Raw genomic sequence first — 13,139 nt, forward strand, 5'->3', positions numbered from 1 at the left:
TTTCAACAAACAAGTGGCCAAGCATTAGATTAGAGGTTGGGATTGATAAAAACATCTGACTTTGAGACTGTTAATAAGAGAGTGGATTCTACAATTTAGTCAGTTTAGTTTGATTCAAGTATGCTAGGTATGCAATTTTGGGTTCTTGCATATCAAGTCATTTGCTGTTATAGTATCAAATATAAATCTGGCGAGTTTCACGAGTCCTACTGGTACTCTTAAAATAAGATCATCCACAAGGGCTGTCCCACCATGAGTGTTGGATGCCTAAAAATCGAGCTGATCAAAACATCATGAGGGCCACCACATGAATATGAAGGTTTTTGGGGTGTTTGTAAATTGTTTGCTGTGGGGTGTTTGTAAATTGTAAATATTGTGGTTGGATAAACCTGATTTTGGGGGCATGTCACTATTCTAACTTAATTTATGAACTGGATGGCATACACAGTGCAGTGGCTCCTGCGTCAGCAATTATGCATAATAGGTGAATAGACAAGTGGGGGTCCTTGCTCATGCTTCGGTGGAAGACTCACAAGACTTTCAACACGGCGTCATGGATCCCAGTACCCATTGTGGTGTGAGTGCGTGGGTGCCTCTGTTATATATATATATATATATATATATATATATATATATATATATATACACACACACACACACACACACACACACACACACACACACACGAAGAAGTTAATTACTCTTAATCCATAGAGAGTTGTAAGATCCAGCTTTCACTTAACGAATTTAAGCGGTGTGGAGTTATTTAGCGAACATGTATATTTGTAGGCGCAGGTGAAAATATTGTAGAAGGAAGCTTCTTTTTCTTTTTCTTTTTGTTAGCTTGTTAGTACACCCCACTGTCAGTTCACAGTTAGCCACCCCCACTAGGGAATCAATGCCAAGACCTCAGTGTCGAAATGAGGTATCCTTCACTCAGTCTACACTTGAGCTATGGATCAGGGTGTAGAAGAAGCTTATTCTATGCGAACTCATAGAAGAACCAACCTTAAATAAGATAAGACTCTCTCTCTCTCTCTCTCTCTTCCAAGTTAAATCTGTGCTATAAACCTGAACATTTCACATCCCATACATAGTTGTGAACGAATGCATATATTCTTGAATTATGAAAACGGCTCCATGGTTTATGAAAATGCCACTCATTTTTTATCCAGTGGCCTGTGCCCAGAAGGACTCGAGTTAGGCCAACGGCCTTTCAACTACAGCACAAGCCCAACCCAGTAAATAAACAGGCTTGGGACCAATTGAGGAATCCAGGCATGATCCAAAGCCAGAAATGTCCAACAGAGCAATCAGCACCTATCAGCAGCCCGCCAAATAATCCAAACAAATTGACAGAGGCTTCACATTTAGACCAGATGTATTTTTTTTTAGCAACATCAACCCCATTTGATTAACAGACTTCAACCATTCTCCTCACTTTCATTCCCTAGTGCTGATGGAAATTTTGGGTTATCAGTTATGCCATGAGAGAGTATCAGTTTCATCATATCTACTAGGCATGCTAACTAAAGAAAAACTAATAACAATATATTTCCAGTAGGGGAGCAAACCAAAATAATAATAATAATAATTCCAGTACGGGGTGCGGTTGATCCCAGCCAAATTATTTATAAGATTGCCAATTTCGAGTTCAGGGGGTGCTGCTGGTTGATATTATTTATATACATATGTCAATAGCTACACTCTCGCATTATATAGAGTAGAGATCTATGCTTTCTCACCTGCAATGAGATCCAGCACAACCCTCTTGATACTTCCCCCATTCTTTACCAGTAATTTCCTGTTCACTTCTCTATTGCTGAATCCCTGCAAACACCACCGGCCCCACCGTCTATGTATCAGCTTCCACATACCAGGTAAAATTATCATCGCCAAAACAAAGTCCAAGAGAATGAACATTTATCTTTAATTTCTGCTCTTTTCTTTGTTATTTTTAATTTCAAAAACTTAAAAAGCTTACCATCTCTTGCAGCTCCTCGAGAATTGGATCCCATTCAGCAATTCCGCAGAGGTCATCTAAAGACTGCTCTAGATCATAATCATTCAACTTCAGAATCTCCTTGTTCAGATCAATCTGCTTGAAACCCATTTCTTCCAGCTCCTTGAGAAGGGTCTGCTCAACTGCACTCACCTCCGATTGGGATGGCAGCAGCACCTCCTCGGTTGTGCCACTGCCATCAACAAGGGGTAGTGTAACCTCCTCCTCAGTGGTAGCTGTGGATGGTTCTGTGACATCAACTAGTGGATGCGACCCAGAGGTAGCTGCTGTCTCGGCAAGGGGTAGTGTAACCCCACTGCAAGCAAGCAAGACAGCAGCATCATCTACCTGAAGATTGAGCTCTTGTGTCATTCTCGGGCATTCTTCAACTGTTGGCTTCACTACTTCAGCAGCCACGTTGGAGCCGTCAGGTACAATGTGACCACCATCCATAGGCTCGACATTAACATCTATGACCACCCCATTCCCTTTCTTCACACTAATTCCAGGAGGCAGGTTCAGGTTCAAGCCAGGAGGGGCGCCATCAGGCACAGAATCTTGTTGGGATTCATGCACCTGCACCCACAGAGGCAATCTAGCTGAGAACAACAAAAAGAAGTCTTTGTGAAATATATATATATATGAATAATAGATAGTGACCTGAACAAGGACCCAAACATGTTGCCCAAACTTCTGACCAGAAGGCAATGCCATCGTCCAGTAAGAAATGTATCTGCCAGGGCGTGATGGTGCTGTAAAATCAACTGCAATGTCAAGCTCCTCATCCACAGGACAACCATTCTGGGGAATCTGCATGGGTCAAGAAGCAATTCACCATCTCAAAATCAATTGGGAGCATCATGTGGTAAATCAACTTGTAGGACAAACTAAAAACAAGAGAAAAGCTCTTTCTCGATGGGAGATTCCTAATCACAACTTATCCAACTTCCTTGGCTGAAAATTAATACATAAATAAATGCAAAAGGGCATAAAAATATCAAAGAAAAATATATGCTAGACATGTGGCTTGCTCACCTTCAACTCAATCGAGCCTCTCTCCCCAAATTGATCCCCCCCAATCCATACAAGCTGTGTACCAGGTGGCCACACAACAGTACCACTGTTACGCATCCGCCATATTTTAGTAAAAGGAGTAAGCGGAGGCATCAGAGTCCCGTCTAAGACGGTCACGTCTTGAACAAAGCTACTCTCGAGCTTCTGTTTACCCACTTTCATTCCACCAACTCGAACACGTGAATGCGTATTTTGGAATCGAGGATGATGCTGGCATTGACACGATTGGCAAATAAAATCAATCAAAATAAAAGGGAATAAAAGTTGACAAAATAATTCCATACATGATTGTAGAACTCCTTCATTCGCAGCGACCGATAGGCCGCACGGTCAATTCTGGTATAGTCAGACTCATTTCCCATCTCTGAGAAGCAGATGTTGCACAGATCATAGTCTTCTTTCCTGCAAAGAGTTCCCAGCAGAAGAAATCAAGAAGCAAATCAGAATTATCTCAAAGGATCTGCAACAATAGAAACAACATATAGCAGAATCAACCTCTGAAACTGCAATCTAACCAAATAAAAAGATGCATCTTCTTACACTTTTGATTTGAACCGAGGACCAATTATGGGGTGCATTCCACAACCATCACATCGGACACCCCTATGGAAAGTTCGAAGCATGTTGTGGTGGACAGTGTTCACCTTAAATGGAGGGACAACCGGATACAAGCCACGAGGATGCACAACAACAGAAGCATCTGCTGCCATCTGGCTACCGCTAGGACATTTGCTCTCACTGGAACCCACATGTGAGGCAGACGGGCCTACTCCATCAGTAGATTTCTTATGCTTATCGCCTTCCAACACGTCTGCACTTCCGTAAATTGCTGGAAGAGATGACTCGCTTGAATCTGAAGAAGAATGTGGATTGAGACCCCTAAAATGGTCCACAAGGGGCACAAAGGATGAAACAACTGCTTCAGCTTTCCCATCATGATGGCCATCACCAACTTCTGCAGATTCCTTAGATGCGCGCACACATGGAACTGAATCAACCACAGTTGAGAAATCTGATGAAAATGGAATGAAGGGATTATCCAAATTGAATAGACCAAAAGGAGTAGTTGGAGCTGCTGCTCCCACAACTGTGGTCATTGTGCTGCTGTCTTTCCCATTCAGATTTTTATATGAAGTTTGGTCAACAGATCTGGTGGTTGGCAGCCCCTTCGGACTGGCAATCAGATCACTTGAACCTTCTGGCCTTACGGTAATATTAAGATCCATGGGATGAGAAGAATTACTCGCTGTGGTCAGTACCCCACCATCCTGAACCTGAGAAAGAGGACCAAGGTATGACTTTCCCAACTTCGAGAAATATTCAACAAGATCAGTGAGTGCTGGTGCAGACAATGCAGCCTTTGTCGTCATGTCACTAGAGAGGTTCAAAAGTGTATCGCGAAATGGCTGTGGCATAGATCCCAAAGCTTCATCCACACCAGCACTGACGCGAGGAGGCAGTTGAATCCCAACACTTGGAGACCTTGTGGGAGTTGAACTCTCTGCGAGTGATCTGGTGCCAGGTGTCCCAATTTTATTAGTGCTCAACAGCACATTTATCCTCAAGGGATTCAAGCGCTGAGTTACAACAGCATCACACAGATCATCATCATCCACAAGTGTTACAGCATCACCATCTTCATCAACATATGTAAGGGTGAAATCAGCATCTGGGTTGAGTTTGAAAAGGTCAAGGATCTTTGCTCTCAGTTCATCCACATTGAGTTTGAACGTGTTTCCAACGCCATAGGCATTAAAACGTCTAAGAGTATCTCCATATTTTACCTGAAGAAATACGAGAGAGAGAGAGAGAGAGAGAGAGAGAGAGAGAGAGAGAGAGAGAGAGAGAGAGCACATCAGATCAAATTAAAACAGATGTGTACATTTAAAGAATGTAGCAAACACTCAAGAGCGAATCCACATACATGCATGCGGTCATTAACAAGAACTAGAGGAATAAATTCTGGCATGCAATGGTCACCCAAGGTAAACTGTTCCCCTGATTGCAACAACACAGGGGCTGTTTGGATTTAAGCAAAGTTGTGTCACAAGACGCACTTAGAGCAACCGTACATTTCCGCGGTCTGTCAACACCCTTGTGCATGGGATTCGATGCACTTTTGGACAAGTAGTCATGGACATATGACTATTAGACCATGGATTGAGTTTCTCTAGTGGAGAGGTGGAACTACTTGTCGATTACACATTACAGTTTTAGTGCACATGAGGAACACTCACCCGTCATGCATGACATGTTCCAACGTGCCACGTGTGCAATCATCCAAGTTCAAGCATCCCACATGTGCATATTGATTGAGCTGTATGCCTTGAAAAGCCAATGTGATGATCATAACTGTTAAGTTGATGATCTTGACATTAAATTATGATGACCAGGGTCCAGTGTTGACATGTTATTAATGCCATAACTAATATGCGGGTATATCTTAATCGTACATCCATAGTAAAGGGTTTCCTTTGTTATTGTTAGGAACTTGAGTTTGGGCACAATGGTGACAATCAAGGGAAAGTTGTATTCCATGAATCTCAGTACCTTGTCATTCCATGACCACCAAATAGGTTTTAGGATTAACCTGTGGTAATTCTTAGGTGGTAATCTTGTGTGAGGGAACCGATGATGTAGGATGGAAGGCTCTCCCCCATCGAGTTCAATGTCGACTTGGTGCCTTTACCCTACCCAACATAGGAGTGTTGGTATTCATGGATATGAGATCTTGTTATTAGACCAATAGGATTCTTGCATTGCAGGATCACTTCAAGTCTTTGGATCAAGAGACCCATTATGCCTGATCTAGATTAACTTGTGTATGTACTAGCTTTGACTAATCTATAAAACTGAGGGCATATGGAGAGTTCAAGTTCCTGATGTAATGTGCCTCGTCCCACCTCACAGAGTCAATTCTAGTGGCTCATAAGTGAGTGTTGTTGGGTTCATGCATTAAGATAAGATTTTGTGGTCTACAACTTGGTTTCCATGAGTTTGGATCGTGATGCAGGCCCACAACCCATCTAGACCGACTATAGGATCTACCAATAACGTAGGCCCATAGCCCACTATAGGCCCAACATGTGCTGAATTTTTGAGCTGATTATTTACAGATTTGGATATTACAATTTACTATTTTTGGGAGATATGGGGGCTGATTTAAAGATGTGATAAGGATGTAATTGATATAATTGAAGATATGGGCTGAATTTAGGGATTTGATTGATTTCCATGTTTGTTTTTCACAAGGCTTTTGCCATATAAAGAAATATTAGATTATCTTGTAATAAATTGTGATTGATTCTCTTAGTTGTAGATATTTCATTCAAGGATTCCTTAGGATCTATTAAAGGGGGTGGTGGTGTAGGAGTTGGTAGATTTGAATATTCTCTAAGTGTGGATTTTCTTTAACTTTTGTAAGAAGAAAGGTTGATATCAATAAAAGTTCTCCCTCTCTACTCCATTATTCTTGTGAGTACATATTTTTTAATTTCTTTGCAATTTGGATATCGAGATCTCATTGACTTGATAACCAAGTTGCACCATTTTGGTATCAGAGCAAGTCGTCTTTGGGGAATTTTCAACTCTACATCATCCTCTAATGGCTTCGAAGAGGGTGACACTGGAAGAGTTTGTGCAAGTAACCCATTTGATCTATACACTCACAGAGCGAGTAGATCAACTCACGCATGCAGTAGGCAACCTCACTAATCACGTTGGTGAGCTCCAACATAGAGGTAATCTAGAGACCGAAGTTGAAGCACGTGGACACGTCGGGGGAGGTCCCCATCAAAGGTCTTAACCAACTACGGGTGGCCTGGTTTATGAAGACACCAATGATCGGATCATTCAATTGTTGGAAAGTGATAGAGAGCCCAGAATTAAGGTAAAAATTCCGGAATTCCATGGCCGGTTGCATATTGACGATTTCATTGATTGGCCAAGCTAGGTGGAAAAAGTATTTGAGTATAAGAAGTCGCAGATAATCGGAAGGTGAAGCTAGTAGTTGTGAAGCTTTCCAGCCACGCGTTAGCATGGTGGGATGAACTCCAAGCTGAAAAAATCCGTCAAGGAAAAGAGAAAATAACTCTTGGAAAAATATGAAAAAGAAGTAAAAAAGGAAGTTCTTACCTGCGACTTACACCCGTAACCTCTATCAAAGATGTCACAATTTACATCAAGGGAACAAGTCAGGAAACGAATACACCGAGGAGTTCCATTCCTTGACATTACTGGCAGGGTTTCATGAGTATGAAGACCAAAAGATTTTGAGATATATTAATGCTCTTAACTCAGATATCCAAAATGAATTGGCTTTCAAAGATGTTTTTAAAACATATGCATATACACTTGCGTTGAAAGCCGAGGAGATAATTAATTGGGGACTTTGGAAGCGATTTCGTGCCCCACGAGGGTCGTCATCGATGACAGGGCAGCATGCTAACTTTCCATGTAAGGCAACCATAGGGCTTTCCATAGGCCAAGGAACAATGGGTCAACATCCAATAATAAAGCCAAGCCCCAACTCGAGGGGAGGCGGTTATGGATGAGGGGCTAATGCACTCAAAATGGGACAAAGCAACCATCCTTTAAGTGTGGGCAACCGGGACACCGTTCATTTCATTGTCCTAAACATCAATCCACAATTAAAGTAAACTTGGTTGAGGAAGGAAAATACGTTGAAGACCTCGACCGAATGCAAAACAAAATTGAAGAGGACAAAATATAAAGACCATGCATATGAAAATGAGGTGCATGTTGGGGAAGATGCAGCAGATGTGTATGATGATAGGGTAAAGTAGTTGATTATCCAACAAACTATGCTATCGACGCTTGGAATGGTTGATGAGGGGAGATGGTTGCGACACAAAATCTTTCGCACTTTGTACTTCTGGCGGAAAGTTATGCACCATTTTAGTAGACGGGGGGGAGCAGTGAGAACATTGTCTCACAAGAAATGGAGAACAAATTAAAACCTAAATAACATAAATAAGCATTCATGACCATATCAGATTCGTTGGTTCAAAAAAGGAGGAGAAGTTTCTATTAACTCTAGGTGCTTAGTTTCGTTCTCTATTAGATCCAAGGATGTTGTGTGGTGTGACGTAGTTCCCATGGATGCATGCCACATTTTTTTAGGAAGACTGTGGTTGTGGGATCAAGATATGGTGCACATGACTTGAGCCAACACTTATTCCTTCGTAAAGGATGGTGTTAATATCACACTGCATCCTATGAAACATCTTCCAACACCCAAATCTGATAAAGAAGAGGGTCAAAAATCACAGTGTGCAGAAATTTGAAGATGAAAGCAAGGAGACTAGCAACATTAATGTCTTGGTTGCTAAAGAAGACACAAAGCAGATAGATGTTCCACCTCCAATACAGGAGCTTCTTCATGAATAGAAAGACTTGGTGCCCAAAGAACTCCCAGTTAGACTTCCTCCTATGAGGAATATTTAGCATCACATTGATTTAGTGCCAAGTTCGAGTCTACCGAATGAGTCCAGTTGAACATGTCGAGCTCCACCAACAAGTTACTGAGTTACTACAGAAGGGCTTAATTCGGGAAAGCCTATCACTGCATGTTGTTCCCGCATTATTAACCCTTAAGAAAGATGGATCTTGGAGGATGTGCATGGACAGTCGTGCAAGCAACCGGATTACTATCAAGTACCAGTTTCCTATTCCTCACTTGGATGATATGCTAGACATGTTGCATGGAGCAAAGGTCTTTTCAAAGATTGACCTGCAGGGCGGATATCATCATATACATATTCGGCCCGAGTATGATTGGAAGATTGCATTTAAGACTCGAGATGGATTGTATTTATGGCTCGTCATACCATTCGGTCTTTCGAATGTGCCAAGCACTTTCACGAGGCTGTTGACAAAGGTACTCTACCCTTTTATGGAAAGTTCTTAGTGGTACATTTTAATGATATTCTTGTTTTTAGTCCTGATGCATCTATTCATCTTGATCATTTACAACAAATATTTGATGTACTACAAGGGAGTTGCTATTTGTTAACTTAAAAAAGTGCTCCTTTGTCAATAGTGTTGTGTTTTTGGGGTATATTATGTCTCCAGAAAGGATCAAGGTTGATCAAGAGAAAATCAAGGCCATTGCGGAGTGGCCCACCCCATGAACCCTCTTAGAGGTTCATTCTTTCCATGGCTTGGCAACATTTTACCGAAGATTTATCTAGAACGTTAGCACCATCATCGCACCTGTCACCGATTGCATGCGAGGAGCCAAGTCCGAATGGACTAACGCGACAGATTGAAGCTTTGGTGCCATAAAAAAGAAGATGATAGAAGCTCCAGTTCTTGCACTTCTGGACTTTAATAAAGCCTTTGAAGTGGAAAGTGGCGCTTCAAATGTTGGCTTTGGCACGGTGTTGAGTCAGGAAGGAAAGTCCCACCTTCTTTAGTAAGAAGCTTAATGATGCATGGAAGAACTACTCCACGTATGATCTTGAGTTTTATGTGGTGGTCCAAGCACTATGACATTGGAGACATTACTTGATTCATCGGGAGTTCATTCTATACTCCGACCATGAGGCATTGAGATATCTCAACTCTCAAAAGAAGTTGAGTGCTCGACATGCGAAGTGGATGGCTTTCCTACAAGAATATACCTTCATTTTGCGTCATAAAGCTAGAAGCTAGAACAAAGCGGCGAATGCTTTAAGTATGAAAGAGGTTATGCTAGGAACTCTCGCCATGGAGGTCGTCAGATTCGAGGCATTGAAAAAACAATACAAAGAGGACCCCATTTTTGACAAAGTACTTGACAGATGTGTGGATGGTTGAGATCCAAATTGTGAATTCATCTCACACGATAGATATCTATTCAAGGGTTTTGGCTTACGCATTCCGGAAAGATCAATGCGAGAAAAGATCATATCTAAGCTACACAGAGGATTGGGTGGACACTTCAAAAGGGATAATACATTGGCTATGGTGGAGGAAAAATACTAATGGCCCGTATGCAGCGCGGCATTGAACGGTTTAGAGCACCATGTCGTCAATGCCAAGTTTCCAAAGGTCATGTAAAAAACACCAGCCATCATACACCGCTTCCCGTTCCAATCACACCTTGGGTGGATATTTCTATGGACTTCATTCTGGATCTTCCTAAAACTCAAAAGGGGAGCAAACTCAATTTTCGTTGTGGTGGACCGTTTTTCGAAGATGGCCCACTTCATTCCATACAAAAGGACGGTGAACGTTATGCATATTGCCAATATATTTTTCAAAGAAATTGTACGACTTCACAAGGTACTAAAGACAATAACCTTAGATTGTGATTCAAAGTTTGTGGGCCACTTCTGGTGCACTTCATGGAAGCAATTGGGTACGAAGCTTCAATTCTCTAGCGCACATCAACCTCAAAAAGACAGCTAAACTAAGGTAGTCAACAGGAGCCTTGGTAATCTCTTAAGGAGTATCGTAGGCAACAACGTATCCTAGTGGGACTTGGCTTTATCTCAAGCCGAGTTTGCATAAAACAACTCAGTGAATTGTACTACAGGAAAATCTCCATTTTATTTTTTTTTTTGAAAGATTACCAAAAAATCTCCATTTGAGATCACAAGTGGGAGAAGTCCACATCATGTACTTGATTTAGTACCATTACCGGTACAAGATCAAGTGAGCAAAGATGTTGATGCTTTTGCCAAGCACGTCCAAGACTCACAAGTTCAAATCAAGAAGAAGATTGAAGCCAGCAATACCAGATACCAAGAAGCTACGAATGAACATTGGCATGAGAAGATATATGACGAATGTGACTTAGTTATGGTCTATCTTCACAAAGAAAGGTTTTCAAGGAGAACTTACAATAAGTTTTAAGTCTAAGAAAATTGGTTCATGCCCAGTCAAGAGGATGCTTGTGAAATTGAGTTGCCAAATGACTCAAATATCTCACTGATTTTCGATGTGGCAGACTAATTCAAGTACCATGGTGAGGCATCTAACATGCAAAATGAAGCCATTATCTATATGGATAAACAACTCCCAAAGAAAAAGAAGGAAGAAGTTGAACAAGTGTTGCGAATGAAGACTGTTAACACTCGACGGGCCAATACAGGCAATACTTGGTGAAATGGAAGACTGAACCCTACTCTCAATGCACATGGATCACGGGCGACGATTTGAAAAGATTGGATCTGAACCTCTACTACTTGTTGTATGAAGTATCTAACTCGTTAGAGTCGAGTTCTTTCCAACCCGGGGGGAATTAATGTAGGCCCACAGTCCATCTAGGCCCATTGTAGGATCAGCCAATAACGTTAGGCCAATAGCCCACCGTAGGCCCAACACATGCTGAATATTTGGGCTGAATATTTACAGATTTAGACATTATAATTTACTATTTTGGGAAGATATGGGGACTAATTTAAAGATGTGATAAGGATGTAATTGATATGATTGAAGATATGGGCTGAATTTAGGGATTTGATTGCTTTGCATGTTTGTTTTTCATAAGGCTTTTGCCATATAAAGGAAGATTAAATTAGCTAGTAATAAATTGTGATTGATTATCTTAGTTGTAGAGATTCCAATCAAGGATTCCTTTAGGATCTATTAAAGGGGGGTAGTGGTGTAGGAGTTGGTAGATTCGAATATTTTCTAAATGTGGTTTTTCAACTTTTGTAAGAAGAAAGGTTGATATCAATAAAAGTTCTCTACTTCTCTACTCCATTATTCTTGTGAGTACATATTTTTTAATTTCTTGCAATTTGGGTATCGAGATCTCATTGACTCAATAACCGGGTTGCACCAGATCGAGGATGGATAGTCAGAATAAGTGGAGGGAGTGGGTCAATTTGGGTACATGGTTAGGCAAAATTACAAACTTTAAATGTAGGAGGGCATATCAAAGTTTGTACAATAGAGGATCACAATACTAGTGTCTCTCCTTATAACCCTAGTTCCTCCTTATAAATAGATCCTATGCCAGAGGGATTGGAGACGGAGCTTGGACATTCCATACACCTTGGGCGTCACCACTAGGAGAGCAAAAGAGAGAAAAGTGAAAAAGAGGAAGAGGAGAATAGAGAGAAACCTTCTCTCCTCCTATCCACACGTCCAAGTGTGGGGTACACGGATAGACTATTGTCATATGTTTCCCCAGAGCTAGCCCTACTCTACGGAGTGGCATGTTTGCTCTCCTTCTCTCCTCATCTAGGATAGATTTGAGAGAGCCTTCTCAACTGAAGGAATGACATCGACAACCTACACAAGTTCTGAGTGGCAACATTTTCCAGGTAATTATAGTCGTAGAATTTTATTCTTAGAAACTTGACAATATCTAGATGGGGCCCAGTAGAAGTTGGTTAATCAAAATTTAGAATTTTTTTGAAAATTTAATTCTGCTGCACGGTGTTTTAAATAGCAATAGCATGTTGCGTAGCATTCAACCCTCTATAATATGTAGAGTAAGTAGCGTAGCGTAAGCTACACAATTGACAATACTTCTATTTTTTAATTCAAAATAATAAAAATATAATAAATAGTTTTAAAAAATCAAAAAATATAAAAATGCCTAAAAGATTATTCATATTTTCAAGTATAAGCATATTCAAACAAGTTGTTAATTATGATTTATCAAAAGCCAGTCCACATATATATACCAATGCACAGCCACCTGTGCACAAGTTTTTATTAAATCCATACCATGCACACACCATAGTGAGCCCCACGTGGGCCACACCATAGAAAACGATGTATGACCTCTAGTACACTCACCACAACAAGCCACCTAAAACCAAAAACAAGGGGGGGAAAGAAAAAGAAAAAATTTACATAGTAACCCCAAATGTGCCATGCCCCTAATAAATAAATAAATAAAAACATAAGAAGAAGAAGAAGAAAAATGGAGAGCAACCCCTATCCTACAATATTACATAGTAGTCGGATTCCCAAAATGAAAATAATAATAATAATAATAATTTAAAAAATCCCAAAAGAAACAATAAATCTTCATTCAAAATGAAAAAGAACTAAATATTAAGTGGTAAGAACACACCTCTATGAACCTTGAGAAGAGATT

At 40.7% G+C, this 13,139-nt stretch overlaps 1 protein-coding gene across 1 annotated transcript in view; it reads right to left on the reverse strand.

Annotated features, from left to right (window-relative positions):
- Positions 1 to 1,530: 1,530 nt before the first annotated feature.
- Positions 1,531 to 13,139, reverse strand: part of LOC131239846 (protein NBR1 homolog) — a 32,074-nt gene continuing 20,465 nt past the window's right edge. Inside the window, exons 2-7 of the mRNA XM_058237731.1 lie at positions 3,617 to 4,860; positions 3,361 to 3,478; positions 3,038 to 3,286; positions 2,663 to 2,812; positions 1,985 to 2,578; positions 1,531 to 1,830 (exon numbers count right to left, since the gene is read on the reverse strand). Coding sequence (XP_058093714.1) covers positions 1,732 to 1,830; positions 1,985 to 2,578; positions 2,663 to 2,812; positions 3,038 to 3,286; positions 3,361 to 3,478; positions 3,617 to 4,860 — 2,454 coding nt within the window. The 3' untranslated portion in view covers positions 1,531 to 1,731. The remainder of the gene's footprint in view (positions 1,831 to 1,984; positions 2,579 to 2,662; positions 2,813 to 3,037; positions 3,287 to 3,360; positions 3,479 to 3,616; positions 4,861 to 13,139) is intronic.

This window comes from Magnolia sinica, chromosome 3 (assembly GCF_029962835.1).
Source record: "Magnolia sinica isolate HGM2019 chromosome 3, MsV1, whole genome shotgun sequence".
Taxonomy (NCBI): Eukaryota; Viridiplantae; Streptophyta; class Magnoliopsida; order Magnoliales; family Magnoliaceae; genus Magnolia; species Magnolia sinica.